General features: G+C 39.9%; 1 protein-coding gene across 1 annotated transcript; it reads right to left on the reverse strand.

The window, feature by feature from the left end:
- Positions 1-14,642: 14,642 nt before the first annotated feature.
- Positions 14,643-16,882, reverse strand: LOC123741578 (NLR family CARD domain-containing protein 3-like). Its single transcript, XM_082971240.1, has 2 exons — positions 15,097-16,882; positions 14,643-14,832 (listed from the first exon to the last, which is right to left on the reverse strand). Exons 1-2 carry the CDS (start codon positions 16,476-16,478, stop codon positions 14,643-14,645), a joined length of 1,572 nt encoding a protein of 523 aa, XP_082827366.1. The 5' UTR covers positions 16,479-16,882.
- Between the last annotated feature and the right edge of the window lie 9,999 nt (positions 16,883-26,881).

Genomic DNA, 26,881 nt, shown 5'->3' on the forward strand with positions numbered 1-26,881 from the left:
CAACATTTTTCAGATATCAGTGTCCTGAAACCTTCCATATCTATTCGTAAAAGAATGTATCATCATTAAAAATGACAAATTATCAACGTTTTGCCTGCAGATAGAAACATGTATAGTACAAATATTTGAGTAGACTGACCAGACCAGTTTAAAAGCAGTATCAGTCAAAAGACAGACAGTGAGGTATCAGATTTAGATTGTATTGAGTATACAGTCCACACCATATCTATTTTGACAGTGAAGATAACAATTTAAATGTGGCTCTAAACTCCAACATTTTGGATTTCAGATCAAGTGTTTCATATGAGGTGACAGTATATAATGTCACCTTTTATTTGAGGGTATTTTCATACATATCTGTTTCACCATTTAGAAAAATGAAAGCACTTTATGTATCTCGTCCCCCTATTTAAATAAGTCATATGTTTTCTGACCAATTCACTCATAGTGGCTTAAAGTAGTCACAAGTTGAGTATTTGATCCGATATTCCTTGAACGCAGCGACTACATCAAGCTTGTGACTCAAACTCGTTGATTGATTTTGCAGTTTGTTTTGGTTGTGTTTTGGGTTGTGTTTTGCCCAATATTAAAATGGTGGATGGTGTAACGTCTGCTTCCAGCTCACACTCTCAAACACGTAGATCCCCCTGAACGCAGCTCACTCTCCAGATCCCGGTCACCTGAATTCTGATCACCTGTTCATACACCTGTATGTCATTATCAAACTCTATGTAGTTCAGTTCTTTGCACCCCCATCATTGTGAAGTGTTGTTTGTTTTGTGACACAAGGCTATTCGGAGTGCTGCATTTCCCGTAATTTACTCCTCCCGTGAATGATAGTTTTTGCCTGCCTCACTAATGATGCCTTTAGCCGTTTCCCTGCCTGTACTGTTGCCTTTTTGGACCCCCTGTGTATGACCTTCTGCCTGCCCCTGGACCCAGCTACCTGCCTCCTCCTGTGGTCCTTTACAATAAACACCTGCTGAGCCCTGCGCTTGAAACCAGCTCTCTGTCTCCCATCGTGTTCATTACAGATGGTGACTGGAGTCATTTTATTTACAACTGAGTAGATAACATGTTTCTAAACACTACTAAAAGCATCCTGATGATGCCATGATTAAGAAAAATCATGAATGAAAAATGCTAACCTCTCACCATTACCAATAACAGAGGATACAACAAAACATGCTAACCTCTCACCATTACCAATAACAGAGGCTACAACAAAACATGCTAACCTCTCACCATTACCAATGTATTTATTTATAAGCACCTCACATTGTGCTTACTCACTACATGGTAGATATTCCCTCAGCGAAGTATGGCAGTTCCATGCAGGTTTCCTCACCAAGTCCAAGGCAGCACAGCTACCCATGCAGACAGTACTCCTTAGTAACCGATATCCCCATGGCAACACGAACTCGTTTAGCTTCCCAAGCAATTATCTCCCGGTGTCACACGATGCTAGGCTAACCTCTAGGGTGGCTAATACCTCCACAACAAGACGGTAGCTTCAGTCTTTACTAAGTTTTAACTAAATTATAACAACTCTTTTATTAAATAAAACATGTATTTCCCTTCATGTCTTAGTAGCTATGGGTTTTGTTGTAGTTCTGTCGTCTTCTTTTATAATTTTTCTTCACCAACCGTCCTGAGGTAAAACGTCCATCCTTTCATCAACGTCTTTTTCCCTCCCGTTAACCAGGTCAACTCCCATTGGCTACAACTTAACAAGCGACCTTATTGGTCAAAACGTAAACTTCAAAGTAAAACAAACTATTCACTTATACATTAAATAAATATTTCTTCAAAAAGCATAATGCATTAACAACATTACAGTTTAGGAGCATTTCAATCATCTTTTAAATATAATACCAATTAATTATAACAAATAAACTCAATACTTGGTTCAAACAAGGGTATTACACAAACATACAGTCAATAATACAGTAGAAAAATAAGTCTATATACAATGTGAGCAAATGAAGTGAAATAAGGGAGGTAAAGGCAAAAAAAGGCCATGGTGGCAATGTAAATCCAATATAGCAAGTAAAACACTGGAATGGAAGATATGCAGTGGAAGAAAGTGCAAAGTAGAAATAATGGGGTGCAAAGGAGCTTAATAAATAAATACAGTAGGGGAAGAGGTAGTTGGGCTAAATTATAGATGGGCTATGTACAGGTGCAGTAATCTGTGAGCTGCTCTGACAGCTGGTGCTTAAAGCTAGTGAGGGAGATAAGTGTTTCGAGTTTTAGAGATTTTTGTAGTTCGTTCCAGTCATTGGCAGCAGATAACTGGAAGAAGAGGCGGCCGAAGGAGGAATTGGCTTTGGGGGTGACCAGAGAGATACACCTGCTGGAGCGCGTGCTACAGGTGGGTGCTGCTATGGTGACCAGTGAGCGGAGATAAGGGGGGACTTTACCTAGCAGGGTCTTGTAGATGACCTGGAGCCAGTGGGTTTGGCGACGAGTATGAAGCGAGGGCCAGCCAACGAGAGCGTACAGGTCGCAGTGGTGGGTAGTACAGTGGGGGAAAAAAGTATTTGATCCCCTGCTGATTTTGTACGTTTGCCCACTTACAAAGAAATGATCAGTCTATAATTTTAATGGTAGGTTTATTTGAACAGTGAGAGACAGAATAACAGCAAAAAAATCCAGAAAATACGCATGTTAAAAATGTTATACAATTATTTGCATTTTAATGAGGGAAATAAGTATTTGACCCCCTCTCAATCAGAAAGATTCAAGTCATTAAGGTTTCGAGGCTGACGTTTGGCAACTCGAAACCTTCAGCTCCCTCCACAGATTTTCTATGGGATTAAGGTCTGGAGACTGGCTAGGCCACTCCAGGACCTTAATGTGCTTCTTCTTGAGCCACTCCTTTGTTGCCTTGGCCGTGTGTTTTGGGTCATTGTCATGCTGGAATACCCATCCACGACCCATTTTCAATGCCCTGGCTGAGGGAAGGAGGTTCTCACCCAAGATTTGACGGTACATGGCCCCGTCCATCGTCCCTTTGATGCAGTGAAGTTGTCCTGTCCCCTTAGCAGAAAACCACCCCTTTAGCATAATGTTTCCACCTCCATGTTTGATGGTAGAGATGGTGTACTTGGGGTCATAGGCAGCATTCCTCCTCCTCCAAACACAGCGAGTTGAGTTGATGTCAAAGAGCTCCATTTTGGTCTCATCTGACCACAACATTTTCACCCAGTTGTCCTCTTAATCATTCAGATGTTCATTGGCAAACTTCAGACGGGCATGTATATGTATTCTTGCGCAGGGGGACCTTGCTGGCGCTGCAGGATTTCAGTCCTTCACGGCGTAGTGTGTTACCAATTGTTTTCTTGGTGACTATGGTCCCAGCTGCCTTGAGATCATTGACAAGATCCTCCCGTGGAGTTCTGGGCTGATTCCTCACCGTTCTCAATCATTGCAACTCCACGAGGTGAGATCTTGCATGGAGCCCCAGGCCGAGGGATATTGACAGTTATTTTGTGTTTCTTCCATTTGCGAATAATCGCACCAAATGTTGTCACCTTCTCACCAAGCTGCTTGGCGATGGTCATGTAGCCCATTCCAGCCTTGTGTAGGTCTACAATCTTGTCCCTGACATCCTTGAAGAGCTCTTTGGTCTTGGCCATGGTGGAGAGTTTGGAATCTGATTGATTGATTGCTTCTGTGGACAGGTGTCTTTTTTTACAGGTAACAAGTTGCGGTTAGGAGCACTCCCTTTAAGAGTGTGCTCCTAATCTCAGCTCGTTACCTGTATAAAAGACACCTGGGAGCCAGAAATCTTTCTGATTGAGAGGGGGTCAAATACTTATTTCCCTCATTAAAATGCAAATCAATTTATAACATTTCTGACATTAGTTTTTCTGGATGTTTTTGTTGTTATTCTGTCTCTCACTGTTCAAATAAACCTACCATTAACCTGTTAGGGCTAGGGGGCAGCATTTGCACGTCTGGATAAAAAAAATGTACCCGATTTAATCTGGTTACTAATCCTACCCAGTAACTAGAATATGCATATACTTATTATATATGGATAGAAAACACTCTAAAGTTTCTAAAACTGTTTGAATGGTGTCTGTGAGTATAACAGAACTCATTTGGCAGGCAAAACCCTGAGACATTTTCTGACAGGAAGTGGATACCTGATGTGTTGTATTGACTTTAAACCTATCCCATTGAAAAACACAGGGGCTGAGGAATATTTTGGCACTTCCTATTGCTTCCACTAGATGTCACCAGCCTTTACAAAGTGTTTTGAGTCTTCTGGAGGGAGAACTGACCGAACAAGAGCCATGGAACGATGATGTCCCATTAGACACCTGGCGCGCGAGTTCATGTTGGGTACCCTCGTTCCAATACGTTATAAAAGAGTATGCATTCGTCCACCTTGAATATTATTCATGTTCTGGTTAAAAAAGGCCCTAATGATTTATGCTATACAACGTTTGACATGTTTGAACGAACGGAAATATATTTTTTCCCCTCGTTCATGACGAGAAGTCCGGCTGGCTTAGATCATGTGCTAACAAGACGGAGATTTTTGGACATAAATGATGAGCTTTTTTGAACAAAACTACATTCGTTATGGACCTGTGATACCTGGAAGTGACATCTGATGAAGAGAATCAAAGGTAATGGATTATTTACATAGTATTTTCGATTTTAGATCTCCCCAACATGACGTCTAGTCTGTATCGCAACGCGTATTTTTCTGGGCGCAGTGCTCAGATTATTGCAAAGTGTGATTTCCCAGTAAGGTTATTTTTAAATCTGGCAAGTTGATTGCGTTCAAGAGATGTAAATCTATAATTCTTTAAATGACAATATAATATTTTACCAATGTTTTCTAATTTTAATTATTTAATTTGTGACGCTGACTTGACTGCCGGTTATTGGAGGGAAACGATTTCCTCAACATCAATGCCATAGTAAAACGCTGTTTTTGGATATAAATATGAACTTGATAGAACTAAAAATGCATGCATTGTCTAACATAATGTCCTAGGAGTGTCATCTGATGGAGATTGTAAAAGGTTAGTGCATCATTTTAGCTGGTTTTATGGTTTTGGTGACCCTGTCTTTGACTTGACAAAACATTACACACAACTCTTGTAAATGTACTGTCCTAACATACTCTAAATTTATGCTTTCGCCGTAAAACCTTTTTGAAATCGTAAAACGTGGTTAGATTAAGGAGATGTTTATCTTTCAAATGGTGTAAAATAGTTGTATTTTTTTTAAATTTGAATTTTGACATTTATTTGGATTCAAATTTGCCGCTCTTGAAATGCACCTGCTGTTGATGGAGTGCACCACGGGTGGCACGCTAGCGTCCCACCTAGCCCATAGAGGTTAAAATTATAGACTGATCCTTTCTTTGTCAGTGGGCAAACGTACAAAATCAGCATGGGATCAAATACTTTTTTCCCCCACTGTATATGGGGCTTTGGTGACAAAACGGATGGCACTGTGATAGACTGCATCCAATTTATTGAGTAGGGTATTGGAGGCTATTTTGTAAATGACATCGCCGAAGTCGAGGATCGGTAGGATGGTCAGTTTTATAAGGGTATGTTTGGCAGCATGAGTGAAGGATGCTATGTTGTGAAATAGGAAGCCAATTCTAGATTTAACTTTGGAGTGGAGATGCTTATAGTGAGTCTGGAAGGAGAGTTTACAGTCTAACCAGACACCTAGGTATTTGTAGTTGTCCACATATTCTAAGTCAGAACTGTCCAGAGTAGTGATGCTGGATGGGCGGGCAGGTGCAGGCAGCGATCCGTTGAAGAGCATGCATTTAGTTTTACTTGTAGTTAAGAGCAGTTGGAGGCCACGGAAGGAGAGTTGTATGGCATTGAAGCTCGTCTGGAGGTTAGTTAACACAGTGTCCAAAGAAGGGCCAGAAGTATACAGAATAACACCAATAACAGAGGGGGTCTGATCTTTGTGCCTCTGTAACTTTCTCATTCATCATCATTCACGATTCATTCATGATTATTCATAATCATGGTAGCATCCACATGAATGTAGAAGTGTTCAGAAACATCTTCTATTCTTACTGACAATACAAGTGAAGTGACTCCAAAATGACAGGACATTATTCACCGTTCAGTTTCTATTAGGAAAAACATCTTCCAAAACACAACCAAGACAAACTGCAAATGCATTCAACAAGTTTGTAGAATCACAAGCTTGATGTAATCACTGCAGGCATGGAATATGGTACAACTACTAAACTTATGACTACTTTAATACAATATAAGTGAATTTGTCCGAATATGTACAACTTTTTCAAATGGGAGAACTAAATACATAAAGTGCTTTCCTTTCTTAACAGTAACACAGCTATGTATGAAAATACCCTCAAATAAAAGGTCACATTCTGTACTGTCACCTAATATGAAACATTGTATCTCAAATCCAAAATGCTGGAGCATAGCACCACATTTAAAACTGTAAGCTTCACTGTCCAAACACATATGGTGTGGACTATGTGTGTCTGGTAAACACATGTGGATCTGGTGAACAGTTATCACTTGTTGACCAACTACAGGAATACTGACCTCAGAGTCTCCAGTTTACAGTGGGGATTCCCCAGTCCAGCAGAGAGCAGCTTCACTCCTGAATCCTTCAGGTCATTGTTACTCAGGTCCAGCTCTCTCAGGTGTGAGGGGTTTGACCTCAGAGCTGAGACCAGAGAAGCACAGCCTTCCTCTGTGACTAGACAGCCTGACAGCCTGCAAAGAGTCAAATCATATTAAAATCCCACTGCTATGCTTTGGTGGTGAAAATAGTGGCAGTATAATTTTTCAACATTTTTCAGATATCAGTGTCCTGAAACCTGCCATATCTATTCGTAAATTAATGTATCATCATTAAAAATGACAAATGATCAAAGTATTGCCTGCAGATAGAAACATATATAGTACAAATATTTGAGTAGACTGACCAGACCAGTTTAAAAAGCAGTATCAGTCAAAAGACAGACAGTGAGGTATCAGATTTAGATTGTATTGAGTATACAGTCCACACCATAGCTATTTTGACAGTGAAGCAAACGTTTTAAATGTGGCTCTGTACTCCAACATTTTGGATTTCAGATCAAATGTTTCATATGAGGTGACAGTACATAATGTCACCTTTTATTTGAGGGTATTTTAATACATACAGTTGAAGTCAGAAATTTACATACACCTTAGCCAAATACATTTAAACTCAATTTTTACAATTCCTGACATTTAATCCTCGTAAAAATCCCCTGTCTTAGGTCAGTTAGGATCACCACTTTATTTTAAGAATGTGAAATGTCAGAATAATAGTAGAGAAAATGATTAATTTCAGCTTTTATTTCTTTCATCACATTCCCAGTGGGTCAGAAGTTTACATACACTCAATTAGTATTTGGTAGCATTGCCTTTAAATGGTTTAACTTGGATTAAACGTGTCGGGTAGCCTTCCACAAGCTTCCCACAATAAGTTGGGTGAATTTTGGCCCATTCCTCCTGACAGAGCTGGTGTAACTGAGTCAGGTTTGTAGGCCTCCTTGCTCGCACACGCTTTTTAATTCTGGCCACACATTTTCTATAGGATTGAGGTCAGGCTTTTGTGATGGCCACTCCAATACCTTGACTTTGTTGTCCTTAATCCATTTTGCCACAACTTTGGAAGTATGCTTGGGGTCATTGTCCATTTGGAAGACCCATTTGTGACCAAGCTTTAACTTCCTGACTGATGTCTCAAGATGTTGCATCAATATATCCACAATTTTCCTGCCTCATGATTCCATCTATTTTGTGAAGTGCACCAGTCCCTCCTGCAGCAAAGCACCCCCACAACATGATGCTGCCACCGCCGTGCTTCACAGTTGGGATGGTATGACGGCTGTGTGGTCCCATGGTGTTTAGACTTGCATACTATTGATTGAACGTGTTACCTTCAGGCGTTTGGAAATTGCTCCCAAGGATGAAGCAGACTTGTGGAGGTCTACAAAAATTTTTTCTGAGATTTTGGCTGATTCCTTTTCATTTTCCCATGATGTCAAGCAAAGAGGCACTGAGTTTGAAGGTAGGCCTTGAAATACATCCAAATTATGTCAATTAGTCTATCAGATGCTTCTAAAGCCATGACATAATTTTCTGGATTTTTCCAAGCTGTTTAAAGGCACAGTCAACTTAGTGTATGTAAACTTCTGACCCAGTGGAATTGTGATACAGTGAATTATAAGTGAAATAATCTGTCTGTAAACAATTGTTTCAAAAATTACTTGTGTCATGCACAAAGTAGATGTCCTAACCGACTTGCCAAAACTATAGTTTGTTAACAAGAAATTTGTGGAGAGGTTCAAAAACACGTTTTAATGACTCCAACCTAAGTGTATGTACACTTCCGACTTCAACTGTATGTGATTGACGATTAAAAATTAAATTCTGATGATGCCATGATTAAGAAAAATCATGAATGAATCATGAATCAGAATGAGTGAGAAAGTTACAGAGGCTACAACAAAACATGCTAACCTCTCACCATTACCAATAACAGAGGCTACAACAAAACATGCTAACCTCTCACCATTACCAATAACAGAGGCTACAACAAAACAGCTAACCTCTCACCATTACCAATTACAGAGGCTACAACAAAACATGCTAACCTCTCACCATTACCAATAACAGAGGCTACAACAAAACATGCTAACCTCTCTCCATTACCAATAACAGAGGCTACAACAAAACATGTTAACCTCTCACCATTACCAATAACAGAGGCTACAACAAAACATGCTAACCTCTCACCATTACCAATAAAGGAGGCTACAACAAAACATGCTAACCTCTCACCATTACCAATAACAGAGGCTACAACAAAACATGCTAACCTCTCACAATTACCAATAACAGAGGGGGTATGATCTTTGTACCTCTGTAAATTTCTCATTCCTCATTATTCACGAATAATTCCTGATTATTCATAATCATGGTAGCATCCACATGAATGTAGGAGTGTTCAGAAACTTATTCTATTCTTACTGACAATTCAAGTGAAGTGACTCCAAAATGAAAGGACATTATTCACCATTCAGTTTCTATTCGGAAAAACATAATCCAAAACACAACCAAGACAAACTGTAAATGAATTCAACAAGTTAGTAGAATCACACGCTTGATGTAATCATTGCAGGCATAGAATATGGGACACATCACTAACTTTTGACTAAATTAATTTGTCCAAATGATTAAGACTTCTTCAAATGGGAGAACTAAACTCAGCAAAAAAAGAAACGTCCTCTCACTGTCATTTGCGTTTATTTTCAGCAAACTTAACATGTGTAAATATTTGTATGAACATAACAACATTCAACAACTATGACATAAACTGAACAAGTTCCACAGACATGTGACTCACAGAAATGGAATAATGTGTCCCTGAACAAAGGGGGGTCAAAATCAAAAGTAACAGTCAGTATCTGCTGTGGCCACCAGCTGCATCAAGAACTGCAGTGCATCTCCTCCTCATGGACTGCATCAGATTTTCCAGTTCTTGATGTGAGATGTTACCCCACTCTTCCACCAAGGCACCTGCAAGTTCCTGGACATTTTTGGGGGGAATGGCCTTAGCCCGCACCCTCTGATCCAACAGGTCCCAGATGTGCTCAATGGGATTGAGATCCGGGCTCTTCGCTGGCCATGGCAGAACACTGACATTCCTGTCTTGCAGGAAATCACGCACAGAACAAGCTGTATGGTGGTGGCATTGTCATGCTGGAGGGTCATGTCAGGATGAGCCTGCAGGAAGGGTACCACATGAGAGAGGAGGATGTCGTCCCTGTAACGCACATCGTTGAGATTGCCTGCAATGACAACAAGCTCAGTCCGATGATGCTGTGACACACCGCCCCAGACCATGACGGACCCTCCACCTCCAAATCGATCCCGCTCCAGAGTACAGGCCTCGGTGTAACGCTCATTCCTTCGACGATAAACGGGAATCCGACCATCACCCCTGGTGAGCCAAAACCTCGACTCGTCAGTGAAGAGCACTTTTTGCCAGTCCTGTCTGGTCCAGCGATGGTGAGTTTGTGCCCATAGGTGACGTTGTTGCCGGTGATGTCTGGTGAGGACCTGCCTTACAACAGGTCCACAAGCCCTCAGTCCAGCCTATCTCAGCCTGTTGCGGACAGTCTGAGCACTGATGGAGGGATTGTGCATTCCTGGTGTAACTCGGGCAGTTGTTGTTGCCATCCTGTACCTGTCCCGCAGGTGTGATGTTCAGATGTACCAATCCTGCACAGGTGTTGTTACACGTGGTCTGCGCTGCGAGGACGATCAGCTGTCCGTCCTGTCTCCCTGTAGCGCTGTCTAAGGCGTCTCATAGTACGGACATTGCAATGTATTGCCCTGGCCACATCTGCAGTCCTTGTGCCTCCTTGCAGCATGCCTAAGGCATGTTCACGCAGATGAGCAGGGACCCTGGGCATCTTTATTTTGGTGTTTTTCAGAGTCAGTAGAAAGGCCTCTTTCATGTCCTAAGTTTTCATAACTGTGACCTTCATTGCATTTACATTTACATTTAAGTCATTTAGCAGACGCTCTTATCCAGAACGAATCACAAATTGGTGCATTCACCTTATGATATCCAGTGGAACAACCACTTTACATTAGGGCATCTAAATCTTTTAGGGGGGGGGGGGTTAGAAGGATTACTTTATCCTATCCTAGGTATTCCTTAAAGAGGTGGGGTTTCAGGTGTCTCCGGAAGGTGGTGATAGACTCCGCTGTCCTGGCGTCGTGAGGGAGCTTGTTCCACCATAGGGGTTCCAGAGCAGCGAACAGTTTTGACTGGGCTGAGCGGGAACTGTGCTTCCTCAGAGGTAGGGGGGCCAGCAGGCCAGAGGTGGATGAGCGCAGTGCCCTCGTTGCCTACCGTCTGTAAGCTATTAGTGTCTTAACGACCGTTCCACAGGTGCATGTTCATTAATTGTTTATGGTTCATTGAACAAGCATGGGAAACAGTGCTTAAACCCTTTTCAATAAAGATCTGTGAAGTTATTTGGATTTTTACGAATTATCTTTGAAAGACAGGGTCCTGAAAAAGGGATGTTTCTTTTTTTGCTGAGTTTAGATGCATAAAGTGCTTTCATATCTAAATGGTAAAAAATACAGTCTTGGCCAAAAGTTTTGAGAATGACACAAATATTAATTTTCACAAAGTCTGCTGCCTCAGTTTGTATGATGGCAATTTGCGTATACTCCAGAATGTTATGAAGAGTGATCAGATGAATTGCAAATAATTGCCAAGTCCCTCTTTGCCATGCAAATGAACTGAATCCCCCCAAAAAAGTCCACTGCATTTCAGCCCTGCCACAAAAGGACCAGCTGACATCATGTCAGTGATTCTCTCGGTAACACAGGTGTGAGTGTTGACGAGGACAAGGCTGGAGATTACTCTGTCATGCAGATTGAGTTTGAATAACAGACTGGAAGCTTCAAAAGGAGGGTGGTGCTTGGAATCATTGTTCTTACTCTGTCAAACATGGTTACCTGCAAGGAAACACGTGTCGTCATCATTGCTTTGCACACAAAGGGCTTCACAGGCAAGGATATTGCTGCCAGTAAGATTGCACCTAAATCAACCATTTATCGGATCATCAAGAACTTCAAGGAGAGCGGTTCAATTGTTGTGAAGAAGGCTTCAGGGCGCGCAAGAAAGTCCAGCAAACGCCAGGACCGTCTCCTAAAGTTGATTCAGCTGCGGGATCGGGGCACCACCAGTACAGAGCTTGCTCAGGAATGGCAGCAGGCAGGTGTGAGTGCATCTGCACGCACAGTGAGGCGAAGACTTTCGGAGGATGGCCTGGTGTCAAGAAGGGCAGCAACGAAGCCACTTATCTCCAGGAAAAACATCAGGGACAGACTGATATTCTGCAAAAGGTACAGAGATTGGATTGCTGAGGACTGGGGTAAAGTCATTTTCTCTGATGAATCCCCTTTCCGATTGTTTGGGGCATCCGGAAAAAAGCTTGTCTGGAGAAGACAAGGTGAGCACTACCATCAGTCCTGTGTCATGCCAACAGTAAAGCATCCTGAGACCATTCATGTGTGGGGTTGCTTCTCAGCCAAGGGTGTGGGCTCACTAACAATTTTGCCTAAGAACACAGCCATGAATAAAGAATGGTACCAACACATCCTCCGAGAGCAACTTCTCCCAACCATCCAGGAACAGTTTGGTGATGAACAATTTCTTTTCCAGCATGATGGAGCACCTTGCCATAAGGCAAAAGTGATAACTAAGTGGCTCTGGGAACAAAACATCGATATTTTGGGTCCATGGCCAGGAAACTCCCCAGACCTTAATCCCATTGAGAACTTGTGGTCAATCCTCAAGAGGCAGGTGGACAAACAAAAACCCACAAATTCCGACAAACTCCAAGCATTGATTATGCAAGAATTGGCTGCCATCAGTCAGGATGTGGCCCAAAGGTTAATTGACAGCATGCCAGGGCAGATTATAGAGGTCTTGAAAAAGAAGGGTCAACACTGCAAATATTGACTCATTGCTTCAACTTCATGTGATTGTCAATAAAAGCCTTTGACACTTATGAAATGCTTGTAATTATACTTCAGTATTCCATAGTAACATCTGACAAAAATATCTAAAGACACTGAAGCAGCAGACTTTGTGAAAATTAATATTTGTGTCATTCTCAAAACTTTTGGCCACGACTGTATATGTATGAATACCTTTAAATAAAAGGTGACATTCTGTACTGTCACCCAATATGAAACATTCTATCTCAAATCCAAAATGCTGGAGCATAGCACCACATTTAAAACTGTAAGCTTCACTGTCCAAACACATATGGTGTGGACTATGTGTGTCTAGTAAACACATGTGGATCTGGTGAACAGTTATCACTTGTTGACCAACTACAGGAATACTGACCTCAGAGTCTCCAGTCTGCAGTGGGGATCCTCCAGTCCAGCAGAGAGCAGCTTCACCCCTGAATCGTTCAGGTCATTGTTACTCAGGTCCAGCTCTCTCAGGTGTGAGGGGTTTGAACTGAGAACTGAGATCAGAGAATCACAGCCTTCCTCTGTGACTCCACAGCCTGACAGCCTGCAACGAGTCAAATTATATTAAAATCACACTGCTATTATTTGGTGGTGAAAATAGTAGCAGTATATTTTTTCAACATATGAAACCTTCCATATCTATTCGTAAATTAATATATCATCATTAAAAATGACAAATGATCAAAGTATTGCCTGCAGATAGAAACATGTATAGTACAAATATTTGAGTAGACTGACCAGACCAGTTTAAAATCAGTATCAGTCAAAAGACAGACAGTAAGGTATCAGATTTAGATTGTATTGAGTATACAGTCCACACCATATCTATTTTGACAGTGAAGATAACATTTTAAATGTGGCTCTAAACTCCAACATTTTGGATTTCAGATCAAATGTTTCATATGAGGTGACAGAATATAATGTCACCTTTTCTTTGAGGATATTTTCATACATGTCTGTTTCACCATTTAGAAAAATGAAAGCACTTTATGTATCTAGTCCCCCTATTTAAAGAAGTCATAAGTATTCTGACCAATTCACTCATAGTGTATTAAAATTGTCAAAAGTTTTGTATTTGGTCCCATATTCCATGAAAGCAACGACTACATCAAGCTTGTGACTCAAACTCGTTGGTTCCATTTGCAGTTTGTTTTGGTTGTGTTTTGGGTTGTGTTTTGCCCAATATTAAAATGGTGGATGTTTTCTAAGTGAGAAGATACATGCTGGAGTATAGCACCACATTTAAGACTGTAAGCTTCACTGTCCAAACACATATGGTGTGGACTATGTGTGCCTGGTAAACACATGTGGATCTGGTGAACAGTTATCACTTGTTGACCAACTACAGGAATACTGACCTCAGAGTCTCCAGTCTGCAGTGGGGATTCCCCAGTCCAGCAGAGAGCAGCTCCACTCCTGAATCCTTCAGGTCATTGTTACTCAGATCCAGCTCTCTCAGGTGTGAGGGGTTTGACCTCAGAGCTGAGACCAGAGAATCACAGCCTTCCTCTGTGACTAGACAGCCTGACAGCCTGCAAAGAGTCAAATTATATTAAAATCACACTGCTATTCTTTGGTGGTGAAAATAGTAGCAGTATATTTTTTCAACATATGAAACCTTCCATATCTATTCGTAAACTAATATATCATAATTAAAAATGATATGAGGATATTTTCATACATATCTGTTTCACCGTTTAGAAATGAAAGCACTTTATGTAGCTAGTCCCACCATGTGCAGAAGTTATAAGTATTCTGACCAATTAACTTATAGTGTATTAAAATAGTCAAAAGAGGCCAAAGGGGGTGAATACTTTTGCAAGCCACTGTATATACATAAAATTCTTTCATTTCTAAATGGTAAAACATGAATACTCTCAAAAAAAAGGTGACATTCTGTACTGTCACCTAATATGAAACATTCGATCTCAAATCCAACATGCTGGAGCATATCTCCAAAATGTAAACTGTAAGCTTCACTGTCCAAACACATATGGTGTGGACTATGTGTGCCTGGTAAACACATGTGGATCTGGTGAACAGTTATCACATGTTGACCAACTACAAGAATACTGACCTCAGAGTCTCCAGTCTGCAGTGTGGATCCCCCAGTCCAGCAGAGAGCAGCTTCACTCCTGAATCCTTCAGGTCATTGTTACTCAGGTCCAGCTCTCTCAGGTGTGAGGGGTTTGACTCCAGAGCTAAGACCAGAGAAGCACAGCCTTTCTCTGTGACTCCACAGCCTGACAGCCTGCAACGAAATCATCATGACTTCACAAACACACTGTTAATTTAACACCAGTAGTGTAGAAGGACAACGGTAGATGCATTTGGTTCATATTCCCAAATAACATATATATTTATCTTCTGTCTCCTAGAATTGTATGGTCATATTGTAATACTAGATTGAATATCTGATTCAATATGTTATGCAATATAATATTATATACATATTGTAATACATATAATATTTCTTCCTGATGATTAGTTCTTATATGTCATTTTATGTACTCACAGAACAGCTCTGGAGGCTTTGACCACTGGCAGCAGCCTCAGAAGACCTTCCTCTGATCTGGAGTATTTCTTCAGGTCAAACACATCGAGCTCCTTTTCTGAAGTCAGCAACACAAAGACCAGAGCTGACCACTGTGCAGGTGACAGGTTGGGTTCTGAGAGACTTCCTGAGCTCAGGTAGCTTTGGATCTCCTCCACTAGAGAATGGTCATTCAGTTCATTCAGACAGTGGAACAGATTGATGCTCCTCTCTGGAGAGGGATTCTCCCTGATCTTCTCCTTGATGTACTTGACTGTTTTTTCATGGGTCTTTGAGCTGCTTCTTGTCTTTGTCAGTAGATCTCGTAAGTGCTTCTGATTGGACTCCAGTGAGAGTCCCAGAAGGAAGCGGAGGAAAAGGTCCAGGTTTCCCATCTCACTGTGTAAGGCTTTATCCACAGCACTCTTGTAGAAAGAAACTTCAGACTTGTCTCTGAACAGCGCAGAAAGGTTCCTGGACGTTGATTGCGGTTCGGCCATTAGATTCTCATTGTTGTTGATGAATGAGAGGAACACATATACAGCAGCCAGAAACTCCTGAATGCTCAGATGAACAAAGCAGTACACCTTGTCTTGGTACAGAACACATTCCTCTTTAAAGAGCTGTGTGCACAATCCTGAGTACACCGAGGCTTCATTGACATCAATGCCAGCCTCTTTCAGGTCTTCTTCATAGAAAATCAGATTGCCATTCACAAGCTGTTGAAAAGCCAGTTTTCCCAGTGACAGAATGCTCTCTTTATTCCAGTGTGGACCTGTCTCTTCTTCCCCAAGATACTTTTCATCCTTCTGTTTGGTATAAAACTCCACAATGTGTGTGTACATCTCAGTCAGAGTCTTGGGCATCTCTTCTGTCTTATGTTTCAGCATGTGTTCGAGGACTGTTGCAGAAATCCAACAGAAGACTGGAATGTGGCACATGATGTGGAGGCTCCTTGATGTCTTTATGTGTGAGATGATTCTGCTGGCCAGGTCCTCATCACTGAATCTCTTCCTGAAGTACTCCTCCTTCTGTGGGTCATTGAACCCTCGTACCTCTGTCACCTGGTCAACACACCCTGAAGGGATCTTATTGGCTGCTGCAGGTCGGGTAGTTATCCAGAGGAGAGCAGAGGGAAGCAGATTTCCCTTGATGAGATTTGTCAGCAGAACATCCACTGAGGTTGACTCTGTGACGTCCCAACAGATCTTGTTCTTCTGGAAGTCTAGGGGCAGTCGGCACTCATCCAGACCATCAAAGATGAACAGAACTTTGTACTTGCCGTAGTTGGAGATTCTTGATTGTTTGGTTTCCATTGAAAAGTGATTAAGAAGTTCAATCAAAGTGTGTTTGTCCCCTTTCATCAAATTCAGCTCCCGGAAAGGGAATGAAAATATAAATTGGACATCCTGATTTGCTTTTCCTTCAGCCCAGTCCAGAATGAACTTCTGCACAGAGACTGTTTTTCCAATGCCAGCGACTCCCTTTGTCAGCACAGTTCTGATGAGTTTGTCTTGTCCAGTTAGGGGTTTGAAGATGTCGTTACATTTGACTGCAGTCTCTTGTCTTGCTTGTTTCCTGGTTGTTGTCTCAATCTGTCTCAGCTCATGTTCATTATTGACCTCTCCTGTTCCACCCTCTGTGATGTAGAGCTCTGTGTAGATCTGATTGAGAAGTGTTGGGTTTCCTTGTTTAGCGATCCCCTCAAATACACATTGAACCTTCTTCTCTAGATTAGATTTGAGTTCACGTTGGCAAATCACAGCAAGCTCATCTGAATGAAGAAATAGCACAGAGGATATTAATATTATGTCTGTTTTAATGCCTACAGTATTGTAGGACTGTTATAACATTTTAAATTATAATCATTTATTCTCTTATCTGACTGTATAATTGTGTAAATATTTTCATAATCCATTACAGACTGGTGTGACTGATTATATTATTATTGGTATTATTGATGGTATTATTAATGTTGTCTCTCTCTCTCTCTCTCTAAATTAATCAACACAACACATCCCTGCTGCTACTTGATGAGGTCACTAGGTGTTGTGTTAAGGCTGCTACAATATCATTGAGTTACACAGCTACTTTAGCTGTACTTTAGCCACAGCTTTTAAATGTTATAAAACAGCATTCATCATGAGGCAGACAGATCTTACATTTCTCCAGTGTGTCAGCAAGCTCCTTCTGGTTCATTTTCCTCAGGACGTGCAGTGTGATCTTCAGAGCCCCCTCTCTGGCACTGCTCTCCTGCTTCTCATCTTCAGCATCCACCACTTCCTTATCCTGCTTCTGACTCTCATAGCCTTCTGGGAGTTCTGGACTAAGAATCCTCTTGAACATCTTCAGCTCGTTCTTCACAAATGTCGTCATTTTCTCTTCAAGCAACTGAAATAAATCAAGTAAATAAGTTAAGCAAGAGAAGAAATGCTTTCTCATTAACACATTAATGAATAATTGACAGATCAACTTTACTTGAAGTAAACTAAAACAAATGTTAATAACAGGATCACATACACTGAATATAGAGTCCAGGTCTGTTTGATGCCTCTGGGAAGACTGACCACTGAGAATCTCTGACTCTGATCTATCCTGTTGGTTTCTGTGGACAAAACATGAGATTACAGTACACACACACACACACACACACACACACACACACACACACACACACACACACACACACACACACACACACACACACACACACTGTTTTAGGACTATGAAAATGGACTAAAGTATTAGCCTATGGATTATGAAAACAACCAAAAGAAATGTGAAAATGGGAGAGGAGAAATGACTAGAGACAGTGTTGTTTAACTCACTGACCATGACCCATGAGTTCTTCTTACCTTTGTTCAGTAGAAAAGTCTCCCTCTCTAAAGTATATAGGTGTACACATGGACCAGTCACTCTTCATGGACACACAGCTGGGTACAGGGGAGGCTGGTCTCTCCTGCTTGATTGGTCTTCAACACAACAGAGACAAACATTACATCTCTCATCTACTCTGATCTCAGATGGGGAAACAAGTGTTTCATTCCAAAATGCTATATATCCATTTTCAGAAATGTTGGGAAATGTAATTTTATTGTTTAAAGAAATTATTAAACCACTGCAAGGCTTTATAAAGGCTTCTAACGTTTGTAATTTCCACTTCAAAATGTCAGACTTGATTTGATGAAAAAAATGGATCAACCACTACAAAAAATGTCCCTTAATTTACAATCCACACGAACAAACACATTTGCTGCTGTTTTCCTGCTGTGAGAAACTGGGTCAAATTAAGAGATGGCATCTGTAAGTGCATTCATCTAAAGATATCTAGGTGAGACAACCACATATCACAGTCAGATATACAGGATACCAACATTCCATTCCTGTTAAACAATGGATATACAGCATTTAGCAACAAAACACATTTTCACACACACATCTAAAATCTTGAACAGTTATATAGAATGTACCCATAAGAAATACCTTCTGATTAACAAACGTTTTAGAATATACATTCTTAAACAAAATAGTCAGCTCACCTCTTAGCTTTGGTATCATGTCCCCCAGAGACACTCATTTTAGAGGCAGGACCCCCCTCCTCTCTCTCCCCAGAGAGACTCATTTTAGAGGCAGGACCCCCCTCCTCTCTCTCCCCAGAGAGACTCATTTTAGAGGCAGGACCCCCCTCCTCTCTCTCCCCAGAGACACTCATTTTAGAGACAGGACCCCTAAACAGAGATCCAGCATGTTGGTTGTGGTTAACACAGTGACCCCTAAACAGAGATCCAGCATGTTGGTTGTGGTCAACACAGTGACAACTAAACAGAGATCCAGCATGTTGGTTGTGGTTAACACAGTGACAACTAAACAGAGATCCAGCATGTTGGTTGTGGTTAACACAGTGACAACTAAACAGAGATCCAGCATGTTGGTTGTGGTTAACACAGTGACAACTAAACAGAGATCCAGCATGTTGGTTGTGGTTAACACAGTGACCCCTAAACAGAGATCCAGCATGTTGGTTGTGGTTAACACAGTAACAACTAAACAGAGATCCAGCATGTTGGTTGTGGTCAACACAGTGACAACTAAACAGAGATCCAGCATGTTGGTTGTGGTTAACACAGTGACAACTAAACAGAGATCCAGCATGTTGGTTGTGGTTAACACAGTAACAACTAAACAGAGATCCAGCATGTTGGTTGTGGTTAACACAGTGACAACTAAACAGAGATCCAGCATGTTGGTTGTGGTTAACACAGTGACAACTAAACAGAGATCCAACATGTTGGTTGTGATTAACACAGTGACAACTAAACAGAGATCCAGCATGTTGGTTGTGATTAACACAGTGACAACTAAACAGAGATCCAGCATGTTGGTTGTGGTTAACACAGTGATGTCCTAAACAGAGATCCAGCATGTTGGTTGTGGTTAACACAGTGACAACTAAACAGAGATCCAGCATGTTGGTTGTGGTTAACACAGTAACAACTAAACAGAGATCCAGCATGTTGGTTGTGGTTAACACAGTGACAACTAAACAGAGATCCAGCATGTTGGTTGTGATTAACACAGTAACAACTAAACAGAGATCCAGCATGTTGGTTGTGGTTAACACAGTGACAACTAAACAGAGATCCAACATGTTGGTTGTGGTTAACACAGTGACAACTAAACAGAGATCCAACATGTTGGTTGTGGTTAACACAGTGACAACTAAACAGAGATCCAGCATGTTGGGTGTGCTTAACACAGTAACAACTAAACAGAGATCCAGCATGTTGGTTGTGGTTAACACAGGGACAACTAAACAGAGATCCAGCATGTTGGTTGTGGTTAACACAGTGACAACTAAACAGAGATCCAGCATGTTGGTTGTGATTAACACAGTGACAACTAAACAGAGATCCAGCATGTTGGTTGTGGTTAACACAGTAACAACTAAACAGAGATCCAGCATGTTGGTTGTGATTAACACAGTGACAACTAAACAGAGATCCAGCATGTTGGTTGTGGTTAACACAGTGACAACTAAACTGAGATCCAGCATGTTGGTTGTGATTAACACAGTGACAACTAAACAGAGATCCAGCATGTTGGTTGTGGTTAACACAGGGCCAACTAATTATTGAATGTAAATTGTTCTCATGTATTCATTATCTCTTAGAAATAAAACATTTCCTAACAGACACATCCCAACAGTCAGGTGATTTAATGCATCACATGAACATGTAATCATGACTGATATTTGCCACCTCATCTCCATGTTTAGTGTCAATAATAATAATAATAATAATAATAACAATAATAATAATAATAATAATAATAATAATAATAACAATAATAATAGTAATAATAATAATAATAATAATAATAATAGTAATAATAATAGTAATAATAATAATAACAATAATAATAATAACAATAATAATAGTAATAATAATAATAATAATAATAATAATAGTAATAATAATAGTAATAATAATAATAACAATAATAATAATAACAATAATAATAGTAATAATAATAATAATAATAATAATAATAGTAATAATAATAGCAATAATATAATGTGTCACTCTTCGTTAAGGCAGGGGTTCCCAGATGTGCTTGGTGACCCACCAACGGAGGTGTTTTTGAGGTGGGTTGAACGGTGAAAACCAAACCATCTGACATGGATAATCCTGTGTTCTGATGCTCTAACATTATAACAACATCAGTGGGGGCCTAATTGTCTAGCTTTTATTTAGCTGATTGAAAATTATCAAAGATTATATGCTATAATTGAAAAAGTCCATTATCTTTTCTACATACTTTCTATTTGGTTTTAGTTGTTTAATAAGTTAATACTGAAAATATTTGTTTTTGGCAATGTCATCCCTCGACCCACCTGTACCCCTGCCGTGATCCACAAGTGGTCCTGACAGAGTTCACATAGGCTACCAGTAGCAGGACTCATCACCTTCAAGTCAGTTTCATTCTAAATAACTGAGCATGTAGCAATATTATCTAAACATTTCCTACAGAGACCATCAGGTCATCATCAATATAAAGGATATTATCTAAACATTTCCTACAGAGACCATCAGGTCATCATCAATATAAAGGATATTATCTAAACATTTCCTACAGAGACCATCAGGTCATCATCAATATAAAGGATATTATCTAAACATTTCCTACAGAGACCATCAGGTCATCATCAATATAAAGGATATTATCTAAACATTTCCTACAGAGACCATCAGGTCATCATCAATGTAAAGGATATTATCTAAACATTTCCTACAGAGACCATCAGGTCATCATCAATATAAAGGATATTATCTAAACATTTCCTACAGAGACCATCAGGTCATCATCAATATAAAGGATATTATCTAAACATTTCCTACAGAGACCATCAGGTCATCATCAATATAAAGGATATTATCTAAACATTTCCTACAGAGACCATCAGGTCATCATCAATATAAAGGATATTATCTAAACATTTCCTACAGAGACCATCAGGTCATCATCAATATAAAGGATATTATCTAAACATTTCCTACAGAGACCATCAGGTCATCATCAATATAAAGGATATTATCTAAACATTACCTACAGAGACCATCAGGTCATCATCAATATAAAGGATATTATCTAAACATTTCCTACAGAGACCATCAGGTCATCATCAATATAAAGGATATTATCTAAACATTTCCTACAGAGACCATCAGGTCATCATCAATATAAAGGATATTATCTAAACATTTCCTACAGAGACCATCAGGTCATCATCAATATAAAGGATATTATCTAAACATTTCCTACAGAGACCATCAGGTCATCATCAATATAAAGGATATTATCTAAACATTACCTACAGAGACCATCAGGTCATCATCAATATAAAGGATATTATCTAAACATTTCCTACAGAGACCATCAGGTCATCATCAATATAAAGGATATTATCTAAACATTTCCTACAGAGACCATCAGGTCATCATCAATATAAAGGATATTATCTAAACATTTCCTACAGAGACCATCAGGTCATCATCAATATAAAGGATATTATCTAAACATTTCCTACAGAGACCATCAGGTCATCATCAATATAAAGGATATTATCTAAACATTTCCTACAGAGACCATCAGGTCATCATCAATATAAAGGATATTTAAAAACATTTCCTACAGAGACCATCAGGTCATCATCAATATAAAGGATATTATCTAAACATTTCCTACAGAGACCATCAGGTCATCATCAATATAAAGGATATTATCTAAACATTTCCTACAGAGACCATCAGGTCATCATCAATATAAAGGATATTATCTAAACATTACCTACAGAGACCATCAGGTCATCATCAATATAAAGGATATTATCTAAACATTTCCTACAGAGACCATCAGGTCATCATCAATATAAAGGATATTATCTAAACATTACCTACAGAGACCATCAGGTCATCATCAATATAAAGGATATTATCTAAACATTTCCTACATAGACCATCAGGTCATCATCAATATAAAGGATATTATCTAAACATTTCCTACAGAGACCATCAGGTCATCATCAATATAAAGGATATTATCTAAACATTTCCTACAGAGACCATCAGGTCATCATCAATATAAAGGATATTATCTAAACATTACCTACAGAGACCATCAGGTCATCATCAATATAAAGGATATTATCTAAACATTTCCTACAGAGACCATCAGGTCATCATCAATATAAAGGATATTATCTAAACATTTCCTACAGAGACCATCAGGTCATCATCAATATAAAGGATATTATCTAAACATTTCCTACAGAGACCATCAGGTCATCATCAATATAAAGGATATTATCTAAACATTTCCTACAGAGACCATCAGGTCATCATCAATATAAAGGATATTATCTAAACATTTCCTACAGAGACCATCAGGTCATCATCAATATAAAGGATATTTAAAAACATTTCCTACAGAGACCATCAGGTCATCATCAATATAAAGGATATTATCTAAACATTTCCTACAGAGACCATCAGGTCATCATCAATATAAAGGATATTATCTAAACATTTCCTACAGAGACCATCAGGTCATCATCAATATAAAGGATATTATCTAAACATTACCTACAGAGACCATCAGGTCATCATCAATATAAAGGATATTATCTAAACATTACCTACAGAGACCATCAGGTCATCATCAATATAAAGGATATTATCTAAACATTTCCTACAGAGACCATCAGGTCATCATCAATATAAAGGATATTATCTAAACATTTCCTACAGAGACCATCAGGTCATCATCAATATAAAGGATATTATCTAAACATTTCCTACAGAGACCATCAGGTCATCATCAATATAAAGGATATTATCTAAACATTTCCTACAGAGACCATCAGGTCATCATCAATATAAAGGATATTATCTAAACATTTCCTACAGAGACCATCAGGTCATCATCAATATAAAGGATATTATCTAAACATTACCTACAGAGACCATCAGGTCATCATCAATATAAAGGATATTATCTAAACATTTCCTACAGAGACCATCAGGTCATCATCAATATAAAGGATATTATCTAAACATTACCTACAGAGACCATCAGGTCATCATCAATATAAAGGATATTATCTAAACATTTCCTACAGAGACCATCAGGTCATCATCAATATAAAGGATATTATCTAAACATTTCCTACAGAGACCATCAGGTCATCATCAATATAAAGGATATTATCTAAACATTACCTACAGAGACCATCAGGTCATCATCAATATAAAGGATATTATCTAAACATTTCCTACAGAGACCATCAGGTCATCATCAATATAAAGGATATTATCTAAACATTTCCTACAGAGACCATCAGGTCATCATCAATATAAAGGATATTATCTAAACATTTCCTACAGAGACCATCAGGTCATCATCAATATAAAGGATATTATCTAAACATTTCCTACAGAGACCATCAGGTCATCATCAATATAAAGGATATTATCTAAACATTACCTACAGAGACCATCAGGTCATCATCAATATAAAGGATATTATCTAAACATTTCCTACAGAGACCATCAGGTCATCATCAATATAAAGGATATTATCTAAACATTTCCTACAGAGACCATCAGGTCATCATCAATATAAAGGATATTATCTAAACATTTCCTACAGAGACCATCAGGTCATCATCAATATAAAGGATATTATCTAAACATTTCCTACAGAGACCATCAGGTCATCATCAATATAAAGGATATTATCTAAACATTTCCTACAGAGACCATCAGGTCATCATCAATATAAAGGATATTATCTAAACATTTCCTACAGAGACCATCAGGTCGTCATCAATATAAAGGATATTATCTAAACATTTCCTACAGAGACCATCAGGTCATCATCAATATAAAGGATATTATCTAAACATTTCCTACAGAGACCATCAGGTCATCATCAATATAAAGGATATTATCTAAACATTTCCTACAGAGACCATCAGGTCATCAGCAATATAAAGGATATTATCTAAACATTTCCTACAGAGACCATCAGGTCATCAGCAATATAAAGGATCATATCTCAAGACTACTCTCTCTATTGAATGTTTATATAAAGGATATTTAAAAACATAATAATTAGCCTAGACTTACCAGAGTCTGTCTGTCTTTCCTTCAAATCAACACAACACAGGAAATCAAATATTTTCTGATGCTCTTGCAGAGGAAGTAGTCTATATTACAAACTTCAAAATCCTTTTTATATTCATCTCAAATACACTACAAGTTTTAAATTCCCTACATGTCAGGAAAGTTCTCATGCAAAAGGTTATACAGTTCAGATCCTGTACAGAGTTTGTCTTTGGTTTCGGGAAGGCTGAAAGATAACATTGAAATCCCCCCAAGTATTGCAAACAGGATGTTAACTTAGTCACAAGGTTGGGCTAACTACAGTAGTGTTGCAAAATCCTTTACACCCCACTCATCCCCATCAGTCTTAAGAACAAAACATGTGGTTTAATGTAGATACATTTAGATACAACAGAAACAACATGTGGTATTCTCAACTTCTCTTTTAACAGAACAGAGACATTTCAGAGGAAAGGCTGGTGGGAAGTGTTATAGGAGGACGGGTTCATTTTTATGGCTGAAATGGAATAAATAAATGAATTCCATTTATTCCATTCCAGTCTTTACACTGAGCCTGTCCTCATATTGCTCCTCCAACAGCCTCCTCTGGTTTGTATGTGAAAGTATGCAGGTATTCATGTTGTTGTGGAGGGAAATTATATTTAAACAAAATACTTTTAAAAGGTATAATGCAGCCGTAAAAATAAAATAAAATCAGACAGTAGAATCAGACCTGCTCCCTGACTTTTAACACTAGAATCAGTCCTATATGATAATATCAGTTTTTACCTTTATTTAACTAGGCAAATCAGTTGAGAAAAAATTCTTATTTTCAATGACGGCCTACGAACAGTGGGTTAACTGCCTTGTTCAGGGGCAGAACGACAGATTTTTACCTTCTCAGCTCAGGGATTCGATCCAGCAACCTTTCAAGTACTGGCTCAACACTCTAACCACTAGACTACCTGCCACCTCTACACTCTAACCACTAGGCTACCTGCCGCCCCTCCACTCTAACCACTAGGCTACCTGCCGTCCCTCCACTCTAACCACTAGGCTACCTGCCGCCTCCACACTCTAACCACTAGGCTACCTGCCGCCTCTCCACTCTAACCACTAGGCTACCTGCCGCCTCTACACTCTAACCACTAGGCTTCCTGCCGTCCCTCCACTCTAACCACTAGGCTACCTGCCGCCCCTCCACTCTAACCACTAGGCTACCTGCCGCCTCTCCACTCTAACCACTAGGCTACCTGCCGCCTCTACACTCTAACCACTAGGCTTCCTGCCGCCCCTCCACTCTAACCACTAGGCTACCTGCCGCCTCTACACTCTAACCACTAGGCTACCTGCCTCCCCTCCACTCTAACCACTAGGCTACCTGCCACCCCTCCACTCTAACCACTAGGCTACCTGCCGCCCCTCCACTCTAACCACTAGGCTACCTGCCGCCCCTCCACTCTAACCACTAGGCTACCTGCCACCCCTCCACTCTAACCACTAGGCTCCCTGCCCCCCCTCCACTCTAACCACTAGGCTACCTGCCTCCCCTCCACTCTAACCACTAGGCTACCTGCCCCCCCTCCACTCTAACCACTAGGCTACCTGCCGCCCCTCCACTCTAACCACTAGGCTCCCTGCCCCCCCTCCACTCTAACCACTAGGCTACCTGCCCCCCCTCCACTCTAACCACTAGGCTACCTGCCGCCTCTACACTCTAACCACTAGGCTACCTGCCGCCTCTACACTCTAACCACTAGGCTACCTGCCGCCCCTCCACTCTAACCACTAGGTTACCTGTCGTCCCCAAATGAGGCCTAACTGAATGATAAGAAGGATGAAGGGGTTGATGTAATGTAGAAAGACAATAGTGTAATGATGAGTTTGTGTTATGCCTATTTATCAGCAGCAAATCATTTGACCACACCCCCTTGTGGGTTAATAATATTGTCTTTTATGTTTTACTTTCCACAAATAAACTGTTGTGGGTCTGTTTTATTGACTGTAACTCTAACACTAATCACATGTATTGTAAGGAAATGAACACATGCTATGAGTTACAGTAGGCCTTTAGAGTGATGTAAAACATGTCCTGGACTCTGTCC

The sequence above is a fragment of the Salmo salar genome, unplaced genomic scaffold, assembly GCF_965601325.2.
Source record: "Salmo salar unplaced genomic scaffold, fSalSal1 ptg000221l, whole genome shotgun sequence".
Lineage (NCBI taxonomy): Eukaryota > Metazoa > Chordata > Actinopteri > Salmoniformes > Salmonidae > Salmo > Salmo salar.

Excerpts from the sequence above, each read along its gene's own strand:
- LOC123741578 (XM_082971240.1), bottom strand. The coding sequence starts at position 16,478 with ATGAAAGGGGACAAACACACTTTGATTGAACTTCTTAATCACTTTTCA. Across the intron at positions 14,833-15,096 it reads AAAGCCTCCAGAGCTGTTCT|GCTGTCAGGCTGTGGAGTCA; the intron begins GTGAGTACATAA and ends ATTTCGTTGCAG.